General features: G+C 38.6%; 1 protein-coding gene across 6 annotated transcripts; it reads left to right on the forward strand.

The window, feature by feature from the left end:
- Positions 1-3,673: 3,673 nt before the first annotated feature.
- RAD23B (RAD23 nucleotide excision repair protein B) lies at positions 3,674-21,015 on the forward strand. Of its 6 annotated transcripts, none has more exons than XM_026718571.2 (10): positions 3,674-3,895; positions 7,573-7,654; positions 8,555-8,634; positions 12,014-12,282; positions 14,125-14,180; positions 16,015-16,142; positions 16,835-16,988; positions 17,379-17,506; positions 18,199-18,372; positions 19,669-21,015. In XM_026718571.2, exons 1-10 carry the CDS (start codon positions 3,830-3,832, stop codon positions 19,780-19,782), a joined length of 1,251 nt encoding a protein of 416 aa, XP_026574356.1. In that variant the 5' UTR covers positions 3,674-3,829; the 3' UTR covers positions 19,783-21,015. The 6 variants fall into 6 exon arrangements, with proteins under 6 accessions (XP_026574356.1, XP_026574357.1, XP_087782611.1 ...); XM_026718572.2 differs by having other exon boundaries at positions 18,232-18,372; XM_087926487.1 differs by lacking the exon at positions 3,674-3,895 and adding an exon at positions 4,354-4,775.
- Positions 21,016-21,740: the final 725 nt, after the last annotated feature.

Consider the following 21,740-nt stretch of genomic DNA (forward strand, 5'->3'; position numbering starts at 1 on the left):
ACTGGCGGGTAGGCGGGGCTTTGGCAACATTTGCTCTAAGACGCACAGAAATTTCCACCCTCTTTTGCGGGGAGAAAAAGTGTGTCTTATACTGCGAAAAATATGGTAATTAAATCCTGAGTACCAGGTGGTGGAGGTCACAGCCCCCGCCAATTCCCACCGCCTGGAATGCACCAAAAATGGGGTGCTCCTTCCAGTTTAAATGAGGCAGGAGACAGATTTCATAGAAATCATGAGAACAGCCGAAAGAAAATTATGTATATTATTATCATTGTCTCCTATCTTTATTTTATACAATTCAAGGTGGCATACCTGATTTTTTTTCCACAACAGTAACAGTAACAATAAAAATAAAATAAATAAAATGAGGTAGATTGGACGTGGAATGACTGGCTGTCACCCGGCCAGGTTCTGTGTCTATGGGAGAAGTAAAAGCTAATCCATTACACCAAAGTGGCTCATCACAAATTCTTGACAATGAATTTATAATATGAAAGCAGATATATTCATGTAGTCTGGGCTCAGCAAAACTATTTTTAACTCACAGTACTCCCATTCCAGAATCTTCACTCAGATGGAAATATTTTTTCAAACTATGAAATTGCAAAGGTTAAGTTTTTATTTTTTTCGCATGTGTATAGCTACTACAAAATAAAGTACATAAGTATTGCTATAATCCAATTCAAAGCCATAATTAAAAAATGGTGCATCAGTAGTCTGAAAAGGCCAAACAATAAAAACAATAATTATAACCTGTAATTTAATTTCATTCATTTTAATGTAATGATTAGGTATTGCCCAAGTCCAGGATGTTTTTGGGGGGCTCATAATATGAAAAATAAAATAAAAAACAATACAAAAATACAAAATTCAACAAAAACAATGGTGTAGGGACAAAATAAAGAACAAGATGGCAAACCTGACCGACCAAATATAAATCACAGGAACCTCAATGGGCTCCAACCACCTAACCCAAGGACTGAGAGAACAGCCAGGTCTTGAAGCCCCTGGGAATCCCAACAGGGTGGGAACCATCTGGATCTCACAGGGAATTACATTCCAGATGGCAGGCACTATAACAATATATGCTGCATTAATTTTAAATCCAGCTTTACAAAAGCTAATTACAAATGCTTTAAACACATTTTTTTTCAATTTTGTAAACCACACTCCTGGCATAGGGTATAATTTTGGTGGAAGCCGATTCCAAAGGACTGGCACTAGACAGGGAAAGCTTTAAGCTATCATGTGGCTACTTTACTAGGTTGAGATCCAGCTGGCTCTGCTTAGATGATCTGGTCAAATGCAAGGCAGGTAAGATGCAAGCCAATATTCTAAGTCACTAAGTACTCTGGCATGTAACCACTAGCCACTTAAACTGCTACTCCAATATTCAGAGAGGTCCAGAATTGTACTGGATCAGGGACCAGAGAGAATTATTAGGTTAGTACTGTTCCAACAGTCAACAGACTGTTCCAAACACCCAAATATAAGATAATCAAGACATAAACAGCTGCTGTGTTGTCTCTATGGCTAAGAACCAATGTAATCTATGAATGCACATTACACAGAAAAGCTTCAGAATGGCTTTATTAATGAAGGGCTTTAAAGGATCCCCAGATTCCTAAAACCAAGGAAGCCCACAGTTGGTAGCAATGAAGGTATAAAGGGATGGGTTAATCAGAATGGAAGACAATCTCCATTCACATTGAGCTTCAGAGGATAGTTGAATTCAATCAATCCAAAAGCCCACAAAGGTTATTTGGAACAGGATGCTGACAAAACAGGAGCAGAGAGACATATTTGGGACTTGTCAGTATATGTGCAGTAAACTGATGCAAAGAAATCAGATGATCCAAAGGAAGCTTGTGTAAAATAAAGTAAAAGGAACTCGACACTAAATCTTTGGGAATATCTACCTATGATAAAGGGGTGGGAAAGTAATCAGGGGACAAAGATAATAATACATAAAATAACAGTAACTTTATTCTATATTGCACAAAAGCAACTGAACCTATAGAAAATCAGTCCTCCCCAAAACACTACAGTAAAACATATTAAGTTCCTGTTGATTTCTTACAAAGGCTATAAAGCAGATTTTCCAGGCACCTTCTTAAAATTCACCCTTTGCTTTTCCAGTCTTTACAATCCTCATCTCTCTTGACCTGTCCATTGCTAGCAGTTCTAGAAATTCTATCACAAGTTTGTGTGTGTCCCCCCACCCCACTTCCCTGTAACCAAGTTCTACTTGTGTCCCATCTTAGAATTTAAATTACTAAAATATATGCTGGTTGTTATAATCATTGGAGTCCCTTGATAAGTCAAATTTTTCATCTTCATCACAGAGAACAAATTAGAGGACGTTAACACGATAGAAGATAAAATCCTCCTTGAGTCCAACTTGATTTCCTGTGACTTTCATGGCCACGGCCATGTAGTTGTCTTGATAATAATTTATAAGTGACTTGCTATTTATTGCCTTGTAAGATTTTTTTCCCCCCTTCTCAATGGTCTACAAGTCTAATGACTTCCTAGTGATTCCCTATCACACCAGTAGCAAGCTTGTTTAGCTTTGAAATAGTTAGCAAGAGTGGTATATAGTCTGCTAGCTGAGGAAGAATGTACATTTTATATACTTTAGTACATCCATTTGGAAATTGTGATCTATAAATATGCTCAGAAACCATGGTTACCAAAAGGCAAATATTTTAAAAGTAAATACTTTTATACACTTTTAAGCCATCTCACTACATTGCAAAATCAAAAAGGGTTTAAAAACTCCAGGGCCTTACAGAATACCACCTGTTTAATGAGTAAAGTGATTTATCTTCAAATTGGGTTGGGCACCAGCGTCCTGTCAGATACAGCAAGCCACTGCAATCCCAAAGGCATTTAAGGTTTGCTTAACACAGACGAGCTCAGGGCAACTGCAGAAGACGGTACGTAATTTGGAAGCTGCCCAAGGGGGACAGGTCTATAAATTAAGCTGTCCCCCATGGTTATGACACTCCCACGTGAACGGCTTAAAAACACCAGAGCGAGAGGAAAAAATCTGCAGAGTAATCGTACGTGCTTAAGAGTACGGAACCACAGCACGGACCCCCAAACGGGTACAAGGGCTGCAATCCGAGCGTCTCCCTCACAGAGCGGTTTTCCCTCGCCATTGAGGGAGAGGAGCAAAGCATTTGGGCTGTAAAAGGGAGGTTCTTTTTCCCTCCCCCTTCAGGGAACATAACTCGATGGTCACAATGCGAGTACGGTACTCAGTCCGCAAAAGCAAGGAAAAATATCCTCCATCCTCTCGCGGGCTTCAGCACTCCTTCCGACCGCTTTCCTCGCCTCACCGCCGGCCGCCTTCCCGCTTCTCTTTCGCCAAGCCGCCTCAGCGCGGGGAGCGTCGTCTTCCCTCAGCCGACGTTCCCACCCACACTGCCGAAACTCTTTTCCGCGCGTGCGCAGTTCTTCCCCTGCTCCGCGCACTTCCCAAAGCCTTTCACCTGGGGCTTGGGCGGGCGGTCACGAGGCGATTGCGTCACCGCCGTCACGTCGGCGGCGGGAGCAGCCGTTGCCTTTGGGCCGCGAGCGGAGCGCGAGAAGTGGGTTAACGCCCCCTCGGTGCGCGAGACTACGGTGTTTGCTCCGGCTTGGCTCCTCCCCCGACCCCTCCCCCTTTCTCTCACCGTAGCCTACGCCAAGCTAGGCCGGAGAGGACTGAGAAGATCGGGGGGGTGGGGGGAAAAAAAACTGCCGCTGCCGCCACCCAGTCTTGAGGCAGCTGCAGGGGGGTGGGGGGTTAGCTTCCGCCGGGACCTAGAGGCCAGCCGCCGCCATGCAAATCACTCTGAAGACCCTGCAGCAGCAAACCTTCAAGATAGACATCGACTGCGACGAGACGGTACGTACGGCCTGAGGGGAAAAAAAAAAGGGGCGAGAGGTCGGGTTGGAGCTCGAAGCTGGTTGTGCGTGTTGTGTGGGGCGCGCTGGCGAGTGGAGGGCCCGCATTCGGAAGGACGAGATCCCCAGGCCCGTTTTCCGCAGCCGTGTGGGAAGTTCTGCCGCGAAAAGTTGGGGCCCTGTCAGCGAAGGGATGGGGAGAGAGAGAGAGAGGCAGACCCTGGAATCGTGGAGGGCCTCAAGGGAGGGAGAGAGAGAGAGAGAGAGAGGAGAATCTTGGGGCTTGCTGAGAGAAAAGGAACAAGCCAGCACGTCCGCCAAAGGCCTCCCGGGCGACCCGAGCCTGCCGCTTCCTCTTTGGCGCCAGGCCTTTGCGCAGCTTTGGAGTCCTTTGGCGAAAAGGGACGGGTCTCCTCGCTTGCTCACCCTCCTCCTCCTCCACCCCCCCCCGTGGGAAGTGACGTTTAAACTCAACGTTCTCCATTTCTCCCCCCCCACCCCCCCACCCCTTGTCGTCGTCCCCGCGTGCGAGCGGCGGGGATGGTGGTTCTGGGTGTTCAGAACGAGGCGACTTGGAGCGAGGAGTTCGCCGAGCGGCTGGCTCCCTTGCGGCGTCCTGGAATAGGGACTCTCGTGCCATGACTCTGCGTTATTTCGAGGAGGGCGGGAGTGCAAAACGCGCGTGTGGGACCCGCGCGCGTGCGCTCTCTTTCTCTCCCGCCTTCCCCCCCTCGCCCCCCCCCTTCCCCCTCGCCCGTATGTTGGCAAATAGGCCGCGTTGCGTGAAAAGGTGGGCCAAGGAGGTAGGCCGGCTTTCGCTCCTAAAGGTTTAAAGGGTGTCTTTGGTCGGACAGGCAAAGGACACCGCGCATCGGAACAACGTACGTAAGAGTGTGCGTTGGGGGGGGGGGCGGAGTGGGGGAGTAAACAGCCGATTTATGCTGCCTAAACACATTCTGCTGGGATCTGGGAGAAGTAAAGTGCCTTTAATGCAGGTGGTCCTCCACTTGCAACGGGTCATTTAGTGTCATTTAGTGAGCTGTCATTCGTGTCCCCATGATTGATGTTCCTTCATTTCATTCCCAGCTCCTGAGCATGGGGATAGTGTTAAATCATCCTTTGGTTTGTTAGTATTGCAGTGTTTAGCCTTCTTAATCTGACATTGTTCAAGGGGAGGCCAAGAATATGCAGGTAGTCCTCGACTTACAACTGTTCGTTTAGTGACCAAAGTTATAGCGACACTCAAAAAAGTGATTTCACACTTACGACCTTGGCAGCATCCTTTCCATCGATCCATGTGATCAGACTTCAGAGACTGGGCAACCGGTTCCTGTTTATGACTGTTGCTGTGTCCCAAGGTCATGTTATCCACGTTTTGCAACCTTCTGACAAGCAAAGTCAATGGGGAAGCCAGATTCATTTAACAACCGGGTTGCTAATCTTTCAGCTGCAGTGATTCACTTAACATCTGTGGCAAGAAAAGTCATAAAATGGGGCAAAACTCACTTAACAAATCTCACATTTAACAACGGAAATATTGGGCTCCATTGTGGTCATAAGTTGAAGACTACCTGTATTAGATGCACTAAATGGGGCATTTGGAGCTAAAGTTTATTGGCAAATCTGAATAGCAGAGTGTAATTTCTTAGCCATGGTATAGGGTCTGGTTACTTAAGGGACTGCCTGTTTCCCATAACATCTGCTGGGCTGATTTGATGTTGCAAGGTTGGTGCACTCCAGTTTTCTTCGATTAAACAGTCTCCTCTCTCAGGACCCCGGAAGCACTCTTTATCTGTTGCAGTGGAGCAAAGTTCCCCTGATAACCAGATGGCCCCTACTCTTCTGTTGTTTAAAAGAGCTGTGAAGATCTGGCTCTTCACCCATGCCTTCAGGGAGAGAGAATGAGACCAGTTGCTTCAGTGCGCTTGTTCTCTTTTGTTGTTCTTTTATCTTTTTTTCTTGTTCTCTTCTATCATTTTTATCTTTTATGATTTGATTGTAATTTGTTGTGAGTCAAAATCAGACAGCCTAGAAGTTTAATAAATTATTATTCTTAATAGCTTTGTTGCATATCGGGTGTTTTTTTCTTTCCCAAAGTGAGTTCCTTCAGAAAGATAATTGGGAAGTGTTGGTGTTTCCCAATGTTCACTAGTAGAGCTTTTCTGTTGCCTGGTGGGCAATTCTGTATTTTTGAAAAAACGAAAAAAGAAATGGTTGATGTTTAAGCTCTGTTGTACTTGGGATTTTAGCTACTAGTAAGTCTGACTTCTGGTGCTAACAAGTTATTCAAAGTTCTTTGTGTTATTTAAACACAAAAGATTATGGTTTAATATCTTCTTTATTTTACATTGCGTATTTATCAATAGCTGGAGTGTGGCAGATAAAGATGCTTTAATTTACTACTGCGGTTAGCTTATCTTATGTTTAACCATAGACTTGTTCACATACTTGTATTGCAGTTTGGGCAAGGACAAGATTGTTTAAAATGTTGGAGTTGTGTATAGACAGTTTCATTAAAAACTTTAAAAAGATGTTTACGCACAGACACACCCACCCACACACCTTCCCTGTTCCTGGGTTTCTGTTCCAAGAGTGATATTTGAAATTCTAGCAAATGTCAGCAAGAAAGTATATTTTGCAAAATGTTGCACAAATTGCAAAATTACGTTGCAGTTAGTGGGATTTCAACTAGATCCAGGAAATTTAATTTCAGCAAATTTGTTGAAATGTTGATGCATTATTCATCTCATATCTATGTACAATATTAAGAGAGATTGTTTTTTTAAAAAAATATTTAAAATGTTTTGGAGTATAGAACATATGTGCAATTTTAGCTTTGGTAATATATCTCAAAACTTAAACCTTTCTGGCTTACCTCTATAATCAGAAATATAGATTAGTAGATCAATTTTCTTTAAGGTTACATATATAATTTTTCTGCCACAATGAATGTGTGAAATGTTAGTCTGAGAATTAGTAATTTCCCAGAACTACTCATTAAATCTCATGAAACTATCTTACCCCGCCGTGTAGCAGCACTTGGGTCTCGAATATAGGCTTGCTCACTTCCAACCCAGTGTCCTAATCACGTGAGCCACCACACTCTGGAATCATAATTCTTTTGTCAGCTGAGGTTATAAGATTCCTTGAGAGGTCACTAGGGGGTTCCTTGGTATATCATGATTTATTTTAAAACAGCAGAGATCAAACAAAATTCCTCCAACATTAGGATGGCCCGCTGAAGTGTGTGTGTGAGGTGAAGAGCAAGGAGTAACCAAGGGAGGAGCAGCAGGTGCATGTGAAAGGCACATCCAGGGTCCGTGAGCTGGGATCTCCTTGTCAGTGCACACTTACCTTTCTGAGGTGCAGTAGTGTGGGGGATTTCACCAAGATTACCAATCTTTAAAGGATTAAGCAATGAGTGTGTTACAGTACTCCCAAAAGCAACAGTGTTTGTGGCTTACTGTATGGATTTGAAGTTTGAAAACTTTGTTTTGGATGCTTAATTTTATCTGGCATAATATAGTCTTTCCATAGAGAGGTTACAATTGGTTTACTGTTAAGCTAACACAGAAAATATCAACTGTTTGCTGGCATTTTGAACATAAAAGAGTTTATTATCTTAATGATTTATGTGAAAGCTACCGAACTTCTTTTAACTAAAAATATTTATTGTAGGTGAAAGCATTGAAAGAGAAGATTGAATTAGAAAAGGGAAAAGATGCTTTTCCAGTAGCTGGCCAAAAATTAATATATGCAGGTAATGTAATTATGACATTTTTATGGGGATATGTGTAAATAATTACCAATCCTTAGTAAAACATATCTTATATTCAGTCCTATAATTCCGCTAAACAAACCCCTGTATGGTTCTCTGCTCCCCTCCCAAAAAATCACTAATCCTGCTCTCATCCTTCCTGTATTGAGCCTGAAATGCCCCTTTGAGATTCAGAATCAAACATGTGTATTTTGAATATTTCATTAGGAAAATAATCTGGGAATAAGCTGTATTGGATGGTAAGAGGTTTTTTTTCAACTTATTCCAGCAGCTGCAGTTTTTTTCCCCTTTAAATTTGGTTTGGACCAATTTGCTTGTTTTTGGGAAAAACTTGTGGAAAAATGCATGTGTCTTTCTTAATGTGTGGCAAGATGAAATTAGACAAATTGCTGGTCACATATAGGGAGATCCTCTGTGCTTGTAATAGGTTAGGCAGGCTATGTCTGTATATTTGTCTTAAAGAACACTAAATTTGTATCCAAAATTATCCCAGTTCATAAATCATGTGTACAAAGAGGCATAGCATGAAGTCGGAATAATCGGCCAATAACAGTAATACTTACAAATAATATCATCCAAGAAAGTCTTTCTAATTAATATGTGGTAATAAAAATTGAAGCTTAAAGTTTCTCTGAATGTACTGTACAAGGAGTAGTTATGAGGAATATAGGAGGGAGCATTAATGGATGCTGGCTTGAGTTGTGCAAAATAAAAAGGACATAAATCTAATAATTAAATAGTTAATCAGATTTAAATAATGCTATTTGATTCCACCTGTAGATTTATACATAGAATGAGTAAATTATTGCATTTACTTGAAGTTAAAGCTGACATATGAAATATAAAGCTGACATTATATGAAATGTCTTTTTAATTTTCCAGGTAAAATACTTAATGATGATACTGCTCTTAATGAATACAAAATTGATGAAAAGAATTTTGTGGTGGTCATGGTAACAAAAGTAAGTTATTGTTTATACTTTTATTTGTAGATACTGTTTTGTTGTCAACCTTATTGTTTTTCTGGACATATTCTTGAGTAATAAAGAATCTTGATACAGTCTGTTTTGTGGTACCACTAAATTGTCTTGCAGTGATGAAAGTTTGTGAACTTCATGTACTCTTTCTATATTATGACCTACAGTACAACTTACAACAGTTTATTTAGTGACCGTTCAAAGTTACAACGACACTAAAAAGTGACTTTTAACGTTTTTCACAGTTACAATCTTTGCAGCATACCTCTAATCATGTGGTCAATATTCATATGCTTGGCATTTGGTTTATATTTCCCAAGTGTCCCAAGATCATGTGATCAACTTTTGTGACCTTCTGACAAGCAAAGCCAATGGGGAAATCAGATTCATTTAACAACCAAGTTACTAACTTACCAACTGCAGTAATTCATTTAACAACTGTGGCAAGAAAGGATGTAAAATGGGGCAAAATTCATTTAAAAAACAGCAATAGCACTTAGACTTATATACCGCTTTACAGCCCTCTCTAAGAGGTTTACAGAGTCAGCATATTGCCCCCAGCAATTTGGCTCCTCATTTTACAGACCTTGGAAGGATGGAAGGCTGAGTCAACCTTAAGCCTGGTGAGATTTGAACTGCCAAATTGCAGGCAGTCAGCAGAAGTAGCTTGCAGGACTGCACTCTAACCACTGCGTCACCGTGGCTCATGTCTCACATGTCTTTCGTGATCATAAGTCGAGGACTACCTTGACTTAAATTGACAAAGATGGGCTAAAGGTTCCATTAGATGATCACTGTGCACTATTAGCAAACGTTTAGTATGTAAAATCACTCAGAAGCCGAGAAGACTCTGGTGCATGAATCCCTTAAGATATCTTGAATTATATATATCAGACAACTGAACCAGAAAACTATCTCCTGAGTTCAGACCCTGATGTGTCATGGAACTGTTATATACAATCTGTCTCAGAACATAAGTTGGGAATGAATTTGTCTTATAAGATCTCTGAGTTTTTGTTACTTTGGTATCCTTCTGAATTGGATATTGAAGGCACTGTTGCACAGTGGTTCTAAACCTTTCTGAAGGATTGCATTCAGTGTGCCATAAGTTTGAGAAGTTGAACCCTGGGGTACTCCAGTATGAGGTACCCCAAGCCTAGATGCGTTAGCAAAGTTCAGTTTAACACTTGAGGTTGCTGGACTGCTAGGAGATTATTCAACATTTGGAGTACTGTACCCAAAGTATTATGAACATACAGATAATATCCGGTTGTTTATCTGCACCCCAGATGTAGGGATATAAATATTACAATAGAAGTTGTATAATGTAATGATTTGAAATTAGATATTTATTTTTATATGATTATATTTGGTTTATTGCTTTGGTAAGTCACTCAAATTTGTTTGTGACACCAAATCACTTGTAACTAAACATTCACTGCCTTTGTGGGGAAAAATATATATGAAACTTTAGGTTTGGTTTCTTTAACAGTAATGATTCAACCAAATGTTTCTTGAACCTTTTCATCAGTAGACACTACTGGCTTGGAGGGATTTGGGCCCATTTGCAGAATTCCCTGCACTTATTGATTATTTTGAATTGTCTTGCATGAACTGCTGCTCACTTCAGGTCATCTGAGAACATTTAATTTTGGTATTAATGTCGGGGCTTGAATTGGTTATACCAAAATATGAAATTTCTTTGGCTTCATCTGTGTTCTAAATTTACTGATGCATTTAGGATCATTGTACTGCATGATCCATATTTATTTCTTCTTAGACTGATGGACATATATCTAACATTCTCCTGTAGAATATGCTGGTATAATTTAGAATTCATTGATCCTTGATTATTGAAAATTGTTCAAATTCTAAAGTTGCAGAGAAGCTCCAAACCATGATATTTCTGCTACTGTGCTTTATTGTAAATGTAAATGTTCATGAGATGAAATTATTTTATTGCAGTGTTCTGCTTTTTAATATATAACTTTCCTCATTAGTTCCAGAAGTTCCACTTTCATTTGATCTATTGACAAGCTATAGTTGGCTCATCCAAGGGGTCTTTAGCCATCTTGGCATTGTGCTTCCTGAAGAAAATATCATTTTGATATTTTTACATCTTGTTTTGTGTTTTCCCTATCAGAAACTCATGAACATTAATATTAGACATTGAGAAGCATCCTGTCATTACCTTGGAATTCTTTGTTCCATTCTGGAATACTGTACACCAGGGGTGTCAAATTCAATTTCACTGAGGGCCACATCAGGGTTGTATTTGACCGGGGGGGGGGCATGGCCAAGGTGGGTGTGGCCAGCTCTACATAAACTTTTGTCGGGGGCGCTTGTGGTGGCCGGAGCACTCTGTTAGCGAAAATGGGCTCCCGAGCTCTGTTTTCACTGGAAGAGGGTTGCAGGAGTCAGTGGCAGCCGAAAACTGAGCCCAGGAGCCTATTTTTGCTGCCAGAAGCATCGCGGGCCAGATCTAAGTTCCCCATGGGCTGAATCCAGGTCCCGGGCCTTGAGTTTCACACCCTTGCTATACACTAATAAGTACTTCTATGAGTAGTAAAAACTGGATAAGAAGATGGGTGGCATCTCCACTTGTACACTCTGCCTGATGATCATGGATCGATGAAGGCCACATTTTTTAGTCCTTCCCATCTTCCCAAATATCAACAAACTTCTGGTTCAGCTTACCCACATTAGAAAGATGATTATTCGTGAGGGTTTCAAACAGAACAAAAGTGTACGCCATACTTTCATTAAAGACATGACACAATACATGTGCATAATACAATACATTTTAAAGCTTTTGTGGTGTTTACCATTAATCTGTTTCATGATAACAGGTTCAGATCATACAGGTTCAGGTCATGACACTGCAATATTAGAAATATTTCTAAATGTTCTCTTCCCATGCGAAAGTAATCTCGCTAGTATTTGTATTGTGACATGCATTATTAATCACTTTGATGTGTTTACCGAATTCTCTTATTGGGTTTATGGAAATCATAATAAACTGAATATAGATTTGCTTTTTCAGGTGGTAAAGCAATTGATTAAAAGCTTATTGTAGCTGCTTTGAGGCTTCAGGGCATGCACATATTGTATAAGAATTTAGGCCTTGGAAGAGCTATGCCGGGCCTTCAGTCTGATTTACAGCTTTGAGGAGCATGTTGAAAGGGATGGTTGAATCATTGAATTATGAGTACAGACCTATTTCTACTGGAGAAAACTATTGTAAATGCATGTGAAAAGCTGTGCATCATTCACATGAAACAATTTAAACTGAAGGAAAGAGGGAACTTTTAAATGAACTTCGAGAAAGACCTAATTTAGGAATTTGCCTTCTTCACCTTTGTAGCCCAAAGCAGCAGCCTCTCCATCTCCATCTCCAACTACAACACAGCAGTCAAATGATACCACCACCACTGTTACTTCTACAACACCTGCTGCTGTGCCGAAACTAGTCCCTACTCCTGCTCCTGCTCCAGTTTCAGTACCTGCACCCACTGCTTCAACACCAGCTGCAGCAGCATGTGAGTCTACACCTGTAAGTGCTACTGTAGAAGAGAAACCAGAAGATAAACCAGTAGAAACGCCACCAGCCACCAGCCCAACATCTACGGAAAGGTATTGCAGAACATTGGAAATGAGAATTTTGCTTCTTATTCAAATTCAGACTAAATGCGGTGGATATTAAAAATTATATACAACCAGAAGGGAACTTCTAGTCTTAGGCTTTTTAACACAGTAAATATCTGAGTTCATATTGAAAGGCAATGTGGCATGCAGATGTATTTTTATATTCTGTATCATTTTAAAGCTTTTGTGGTGTAAAGTTTTAGCTGTTGAAGCCACATTGTGCACTTGGTAGCTCTTGCTTGCCTTTTAACTTAGAGATTTATTATTAAGAGACCTCAACTTTGAGTTGCTCAGGTGGGAATAGGATTGTGATTGTTCATGTATTAGACTTGTAAATGGTTATAGTCATACATTTCAGTCATATAATTCTCAGCAATTTTCTAAGAAAAAATAATTCAATAATATAGCATTAAATTATCTAAAAATAGAATGATTGTGATGTCCTTTTAAATATTTTTGCCATCTGTTAAATAAATAAATCTAAAAACTCTAGCATATAATTCGAGGCTGTTGTCTTAATTAAAAACAGTGGGATCCAGAGACAATTTCATAAGGAAAAAACATGAAACGCCATTCAGTATTACAGTGTAAATTATCTTTTGGATCCAACTGACTGCCCCTTCTCCTGGCTCTGTGTATGCTGATAAACATGCTAAGCCCATGTCACTTTGTGTTGACAGCTAGTCAGCAATTGATGGAACAGTATTAATGTGAGATTTTTGTAGACCTCCCACATACTTCCTCCACCCCCTCCCAGTAGCAAGGTGGTTGGTATTCAGACATAATCTTTTTGTCTCAGCTATCCAATTTAGCAACGGAATCATATCTGGTCACCTCAGGCACAAAAGTCCTGGTCCAGATGTCCAGCATTGGTGCAGCTTTACCACTAGTAAAACAAGAGGATAGTTTTGTTATCTGGTTCTGCAATATCTGTATTTCAGTGGTTTGCAAATTAATGTGCTATGAAACTTTTTTTTTCCTGAAATGGTAGCAGATGGATGCTTGTCAGTATTAATTTGGAAAGTATTAGTTTCTGCTAAGTGCTTTTCAATAGACAACAATAAAAGTGTATTTATTTTAAATAAAGAACCATGCTCAAGTTCACACAGTGTGACATGATTAAAACTCAGTAAACTCCTAAATGTCTACCTTGTGCTGTTCTGTGTCACTCGTTGATTTCAAAGTTAAGCTTTGAAAAACATCAAATGTATGCCAATGAAACTTGGTTTTTATTATACAACTAGCCCTATACTCGTGCTTTGCTACAAAACTATGTGATCCTGGGCTTCGTTTTTGGGGAGGAAAATAAGGGGGAAAAAATCTGCCTCTGCCTACCAGCATCCATCAGTATTCATCTGGCTAGCGCCCTGTAAGTGGGAGAGAGAGTTGAGGGCTGTTTGGAAACTGAAACAGTATTTGCTGTTGAAGGAGACAGCAAGGAGCCTGGGCGTGGCTTAGCTCAACTGTTCTGTACTAAAGCTGCTTGGTGCTCTGAAACTGAAACTCCTCTGTGTTTTGCATTTGGAACAGATTTCAGGGGGGGAGGGGGAGTAGAACTTCTTAGCATCAGAATGGGTTAATAATAATATATGAAATACTAATGCTCTGATGGTTATTTCAAAAAATCCTTTCTTAGTGAACACCTAGAAGCCAAGAGCAACAAATGTGCCAAATTTCAAGTTTGTAGGCTTTACGGTTCTGAAGATTTTGTGATGATGTGTGAGTGGATTCCTAAGTCACTTTAGATTCTTCATTAGCAAAATTTTAATCAGAAAAATACCTTTAACTCATGGGACAGGTATTAAATATGTTTGTTTTGTTCCACCACAGTACAATAGGAGACACTTCTCGATCAAATCTTTTTGAGGATGCTACAAGTGCACTTGGTAAATATTTCCTGATGATTGAGTGTACTAACCACCATTTTCCTCTCCCCTCCTCAGCTACTATCATTTTAAGATGCCAATTGCTTCTTAATAATAATTTTGTTTTCCAGAACACAAATTGCCTGTGTCTTGGATTTCTGTGTGAAATATGGCTGGGGAATAATGTAGAAGGGAACTACATTGAATACTTCTGGTGGCCATATGAGGGATTTCTGTCAGTTGTATATAATTCAGTTTTTATTTTATATTTTTACTCTGTTGTATGCAACCCAGGGTGTGGAAATTACAATGGTTTATCATCATAATCAAATAAATTTGTTTCTAGTACTAAATTATTCATGAAGACAAAAAAGCCACATAGATTTTCAACCTATGTGGTAAACTTTCTGAATTTCTAAATTACTTGCAAATTGTTCTAACTTGAATAAATTCTCTAAGCTGTTACTGTTTGATATCTTGTGATAAAACAATTTTTAGTAGACATTACTTATGAGAAAACCATCTATTCAGAGAAGCAGTTCTGAATTGTAGTCCAGTGAGGTGTTATTGCCTTCCACCCCAGCTGCCAGTGTTGATCCAACAAGATCAGTCTTTGTAAGCAGAGATGTCTATACATTTTATATATAATCTATTTCCAAGCAGATACCAGTTGATTGATGCAGTAGAGGGGATGGGCATTTTTTAATGTTTGGTTGAACTATTTTAGTGAGGCTGTTTGATTACTGGTTTCTAGTTGTTTGTTTTTGTACTAGAATATGCTAGTCCAGTTACATTTACTTGAGAGTACTTCCTTTTTAAATCTGCTGCTACAATCCAGTATTTCTCCAGGATAAGATCTGCAGTAATTTTAACATGAAACAGGGGGAAACCATCTGTCAGCTTCAGCTATCTTCTCAGCCTCTCTTTCTAGGTCCATTCCATTTCACTTCTTTTTCTGCTGAACTGGTTCCAGTTAGTTCAACTTGTTCGATACCCCTGAATAAAAAACAATCTGAAAAATGTCTTTTGCTGCTAAGTTTGCTTGTAAGAGTTAAGAAATAAAAGCATAATGGCCAGCAGGGAAATATAACTGTCACAGCACTGCAATGCTTACTACTAACATTTGGTCTCTGGAAAATTATCTCTGAAAGAATATAGTCCTCGGGCTAAGAAAGATTCCCTACCCTTCTATACAACATTCCTGATTAGACTGAATAGAGTTGGTAAAATAAACGGGAGTCCTGATGATTACTGTAAAATGATGGAGTGTGACAGCTGAAGCATATTGTGGCATTTTATCCTTTCTTTTAAAATAAAACCAAACCCTGTTTTTTTATATGGTTGAGAATTCTTAAAGGTCATCGTCACCTGTGTTTCCTTCAGCTAATTTTAACAGTACGGATCTGTCCTCAGCTATTGATCAACTGCATGCTCTGTGATACTGTTTTTAATTATTTTAAAAAATGTACAGAACACTGTCTGTATAATACAAACTTAATGATTAATCAGGAAAGGAGTTTTATTATAAAAGTGGCAGAATGAAAAACAAGATGATTTAGTTATCTAGGAAATCAGTTTCTATTTTTCATTATAATTAAGGTCAGGCATAGATTATTGCAGCCAATACATATATGAGTTTTATAAAGAAGAAATTGGAATGAAAGATGAATTATTTTTTAATAATATACTGAACTTGAATAGCAGAAAATAACATCACTCAGATTGCTTTAATGAAAACTAAAGGAAATCCTGTTGTATTATTTTCTTGACAGAATATGCCAGTAAAGTTATTTTCTCTCTTCTTCCTTCAAAATTTGCATATATCTTATCTGTATCTTTTCTTTTTACTTGTAAGTGACAGGCCAGTCGTATGAAAACATGGTGACTGAGATTATGTCAATGGGATATGAAAGAGAGCAGGTAATTGCTGCATTAAGAGCCAGCTTCAATAATCCTGACAGAGCTGTGGAGTATCTTTTAATGGTGAGCATGTTTCTTATTATTTCACGATTTGCTCTTCCTTTTACATTTAAGTCTGATCATGACAGGATTTTTTATGGGAAGGTGAGATGTAAAGACGTAAGGCATAAAGTAATGACTCAGTAATGGATTTTCATTTTTAATGAAAACTTTAACATAGGTTGGTTTAATTTCTTTGTCAGTACAGCTATTCTTGGTGTGACTTTGAACTACAAACACATCAGTAACATTAAGAGGTACATATATATCAATATAAAAAGCTTATCTATTTGTATTCATTTAGCAAAACTGTTCAATGTGGGTTTGAATTTCTCACATTCAGATCTTTCTGAATGGAAGACTCCTAGAATAGATTTACTCAATCTGAATTTAGTCTTTTAGACGAGTGTTTCTCAAGCTCAGCAACTTTCAGATATGTGGACTTCAACTCTCAGAATTCCCCAGTGACACAGGGAAGTTGGTGAGCTTGAGAAATGCTGTTTTAAACAAATACTTTCATAATCTCTAATGATAGACTGTGTGGCAGGGGTTAAGTCCATTTATATATTTAAATGTTCTTATTTCAATAGAAGTAACAACAGATGGCAGATTTTTTTTAAAAAAAATGTTAACAGTAAAGAATTATTTCTTTGATTCAAGCTGAGTCCTTAGACTTCCTGGATACATCAACATCATGAAGATTGTGTTCATTTTAGGGTATCCCTGGAGATAGGGAGAGTCAAGGTATGGCTGACCCTCCTCAAGCAACCAGCATTGGGGCTTCTCCATCTTCAGCAGTAGCTGCTGCTGCTGCTGCTGCTGCTGCAGCAACTACCACTACCACTACTACTACCACTAGCTCTACAGGAGGTAAGATAACCATTTCTATAAGCCTGAGTCTGACTCACACTAGAGAAATGGTGTGCCAAACAGCCCATAGGACATTTTTTGTAGTATAATTCTGCAAACATCTCTATTCTTGATAGTTCTTCTTATAGGATGGTAGGCTTTTTTGTTTATTTGTAGAACATTGCATTGAGGTTTATAAAAGTTTTGGGTTTTCCAGTTCAGATTTCTGTACCATTCTGTCATAAATTTTCTCATGGAGCTGTTCCAAGCAGACAGATTAATCCGCTCTTTCCTGTTATTAGTAATTTGTGGTAAAATTAATGCTAGGCTGTAGCATGAGTCCTACAAAAGCTTTTGAGAAAGGCTCGCCCTTTGCTTGCAATATTATTCAAAATATGCCACCTCTTTCAGGACATCCTCTTGAATTTTTACGAAACCAGCCTCAGTTCCAGCAGATGAGACAAATTATTCAGCAGAATCCATCACTTCTGCCTGCATTATTACAACAAATAGGACGGGAAAATCCTCAGTTATTGCAGGTGACTTTTAAATCCTCTCGATTTATCTTCTGTAGTTTCATATTCTTTTTAAAACCAAGGTTAAATGAGGAAAGAATGAAATGAAGTGAGTTGTAAAGGTAGCTCTCAGTATAATAATTTCACCATATAGGCATATCTGTTACTAATATTTGGTCTCTGTTGGTTTGCATATTACTATTTATACTAGTAGTTCAAATGGAAATAATTATTAAGGTAAATAGGAATACATATTTATCGTATTTATGTGTCTGCCCATCTTATGAACAAGTAATTCTGGACAGGGTACAGCAGTATTACAAATCGTATGTACAAATATTATTAAAAACTTTAAAAGGAAATTATAAAAGGAACACAAAAAAATATTAGGTGAAGAGCAGGTGTTATTTGCACTGGAGCCCTCTCAATTTTTTACCAGTCACTTGGGGTCCCTAGGACTGATGACATAACCAAGGTCTTGAGGGACTTCCAGAAAGTTAAAAGACATGAAGCCAGCCTCACTTTGGGGGAAAGAAGGTTAGATGGGGCACACCAGAAAAGGCCGGCTACCTAGGAGCTGCCAGGTGAAGCTTCCTAGCTGATGGGACCTGCCGCATGTCCTCTTCTGCTGGATCTGGTGGGACAGTCAGATGTAATCAGGAGAGGCAGTCTTTATTTCAGTATATTATTTGCTTTTGTCCTCCCATGCACCATAGCAAATAAGTCAACATCAAGAACATTTTATTCAGATGTTAAACGAACCTGTTCAAGAGTCAGGACAAGGAGGTGGTGGAGGTAGTGGAAGTGGAGGTGGTGGAGTAGCTGAAGCTGGAAGCCGTCACATGAACTATATTCAAGTAACACCTCAGGAAAAAGAAGCTATAGAAAGGGTGAGTTTGAACATATTTATTATTTTCTCAAACCCATTTTTTTTTCTTTTATTTCTTAAGTTCAAAGATTAAGTAAGCCAAAATCTACCTAAAGCACATGTGAGTAGGCCATAGGCTTACAGAAAAACAACAACTCTGCAGTGGAGTATTAACTGCATAAAATTGTGAAAAAATCGCCAGAATATGCCACAGAATGAACGCTGCCTGATAAAGAGGATGCAGGACTTTGAATAGAACTCTTCAGTCAGCAGCAGTTAAACAGGAAAATTATCTACTTCAAACTGAAACTATCTGTCCAACACACACACACACACACACACACACACACAAACACACACACACACGTTGAAAGCCCTCCCATTGGACAGCCAAGGTAGATGACTGCTTTTCAGTTTGTGACACTAGCCCTCTGAACCATCTCTTCCTAGAGATCATGATGACATTCTCCCCTGTGATCAATTAAACCTTCAGGATGATCTTTGGAGGGTTAAGATCTTGCTGTTTCAGGGTGTCTAGTGGTTTTGAGTTTTACATTTTTAATGGCTGAGATTTTGCTTAAGTAATTATCACTGAAACTATACAATTGCATGTGTCCTTTGGATATAGGGCCACATAAAATACTAAATAAATTCAGTTTTTGATTAATACAGACCATATATTTATGTTCTCCACATTTATTTTTCAATTTCTTCTGCTGTCTTCATAAAATTAATATGCTTAGTAGCATATTCCCCAGTATTTGAAGTTCATTAGCTAAAGTGTTAAGGCACCAGCCTAGAAACCAGGAAACTGAGTTCTAGTCTCAGACATAAAATACAGCCAAATCACCTTGAACCAGTCACACATTCTCAGCCCAACCCAGATCACAGGATGGTTGTGGGGAAAATAAGAGGAAGGATACTTCATACATTCACTACTTTGATAGTAATAAAGCCATAATTAAAATTAGGGTATGTACCCCATACCTATTTAGTTGTAATATGCAATTACAAGTATATATGCCGTATATCAAAGTTCACTTATACTTGGTTTCCAGATTTTCAAATTGATACATTTAATCAATTTTAGTCAATCAGAGCTTCAGGCTCAGCATTCAATGAAGTTTAGCCGTATCAAGATTTTCGCGTAACAAATGTGTATCTGCAACAATTGTGTCATGCATTAGTACTGATATTGCTAATTTACCATTTAAAATGCTAATCTTTAATACTTGGTCTAATACTACTAATACTTTAATACTTGACAAAGAAGCTTATGTTATAAATATGAATTCTAATAGCCTTTTCTTTCCTATAGTTAAAGGCCCTAGGATTTCCTGAAGGACTTGTGATACAAGCATATTTTGCATGTGAGAAGAATGAAAATTTGGCAGCCAACTTCCTTCTACAGCAGAACTTTGATGAAGATTGAAAAGGAGAGACTTTTAAAATCTCACACATCACACCAGTGCATTACACTAGCTATTCACTGGATTGTCTGGGATACTTGGGCTCATATCCATGATACTTGGTGTAAGGGGGAAGGGGAGTGGGAAATGGGAGAAGAGAGGAAAATATAGAAAGGATACAGGAAAAGACAGGCACATCTGTTATAAATCAGCAGATGCAGCAGATCAAAATGTAAAATACTATACACCAAAAATTAGCTTTTTTGCAGATATTTAGTTCCTTTCTTTTATAAAAACTAAATTTGTGCCCCCCTCCCCGCCCCGAATTTTCACTCCTTTAGTATACTAGGTCCCAAAATTAGCGTGGTGGCCTGCTTTTAATTCTTTTTAAATAACATTTGGTCTTGGAGATAGCAAAGACTACCTAGAATCAACAGTCTGTATTTCATGGTAACACTGGATGATGGCTTCATAAATTTAAGATAAAATATATTTGAGTAACGTTTAAAAACATATGCCAAAAATAGTAGGTGGGTGGGGTTTTGCTGCTTCAGGTGTATCTAATTTTTGCAGGATATGCCCATTATTTCTTGCTGAAGTGCTAGATCTAAGCCACTTATTGTTTTAGATTCTTGATCATTGATTTGAGAGAACTTTTCCTATTCCCTATCCCTTTGCTCCTTTCATAATAAGTAATAAATAGAATGACTATATACACATAGGAAACAGTTGGAGCAAATGCCAGATAACCTAATTACTGCTTACTTTAAGATTGGGTTATAGTAAAGTTTTTTATTAAAAAAAAAAAGCAAACAGCTGTCTTTGCATGTTTTGGGTTTGATGTATCCCTTTTTGTGAATTGAGCACTTTTTATTGCCAATGAAGAAAATGTAAACTCTCCAATCTAGTGAAAGTATTTATGAAGAAATCAGATTACATCCTACCTATATTTTGTTGAAAGTCAAAACTGATCTGATGAATACAGCTGCAAGTATTTCAAAACTAGGTGTCTTTAAATGCTTGTAATCTTATAGTTTCAATCTCTGGGCCTCTAAAGGCTATTGTCATTTGTATGCTTTAATAAGGACTGTCCAGTAACTTGCCTTCTCTTCTGTTTAAAAGCATTGTGAAACATTTTACTCTTGAAGACATGTTCAGAAAGTGGGGAAAAAAATAGATGAACAATCAAGTTATTGGATCTCTAAAGATTATGCACATCCCCTTTTACTTCCTATTAAAAGTAACATTTAATTGTACCGTTGTGAGTATTTTTTTTTTATATTAATGGGGTGGAGGGTGGGGAGACGGACGGGAATGGGACTGATTTTTGTAGAATGACTCCAAATAACTCACATAGTGCTATATTATTGCTGGAAGAAAACTCTCATTCGAAAAGAACAATTTAGGGATTAAATGTGGCATCATCAACAACACATGTACAATTGCTCAACCATAAATTTGGATAGTGCTGGATAATTAATTGGACTGGCTACTAATGCACATATTTTGATATTTAATGGGAAGCCAACTAGGGTACATAGAATGTTCTCCTGTTTTGGTGCCTTGCTTAAATTTGCCTGAGGTTAGGCAGAATGATAGGAATAAAATGCTAGAGCTCAAATCCATGCTATTTTAGCTTGGAATTTTATTGAAAGTTTTTCAGTTATGAAAACTCTTTGAACGAAAATTTTTCATTCTGGTGTTTGATTCATATTAATTTTATTTTGAAATATAGCTAAATTATACACACATTTTATTTAATGCAATTGTGTTTCTGCAAAAACACCTCAAACTTTTTACATATTATAAACTGCTTCATTCAAGAGCCTTTAAATTCTATAACAGATCCAATTAATTAAAGATGCAAGGGATATGCAGCACTAATTAAATATCCAAAATACCACACTAAAATTTCACCAGCATCCTAACCTACAATACACCTATAAGAAAAGTGTTCTTTTCTTTTGGTTGATTGAGGGGA

This window comes from Pseudonaja textilis, chromosome 2 (assembly GCF_049901715.1).
Source record: "Pseudonaja textilis isolate UNSWEBS1 chromosome 2, rPseTex1.2, whole genome shotgun sequence".
In the NCBI taxonomy this organism is placed as follows: Eukaryota; Metazoa; Chordata; class Lepidosauria; order Squamata; family Elapidae; genus Pseudonaja; species Pseudonaja textilis.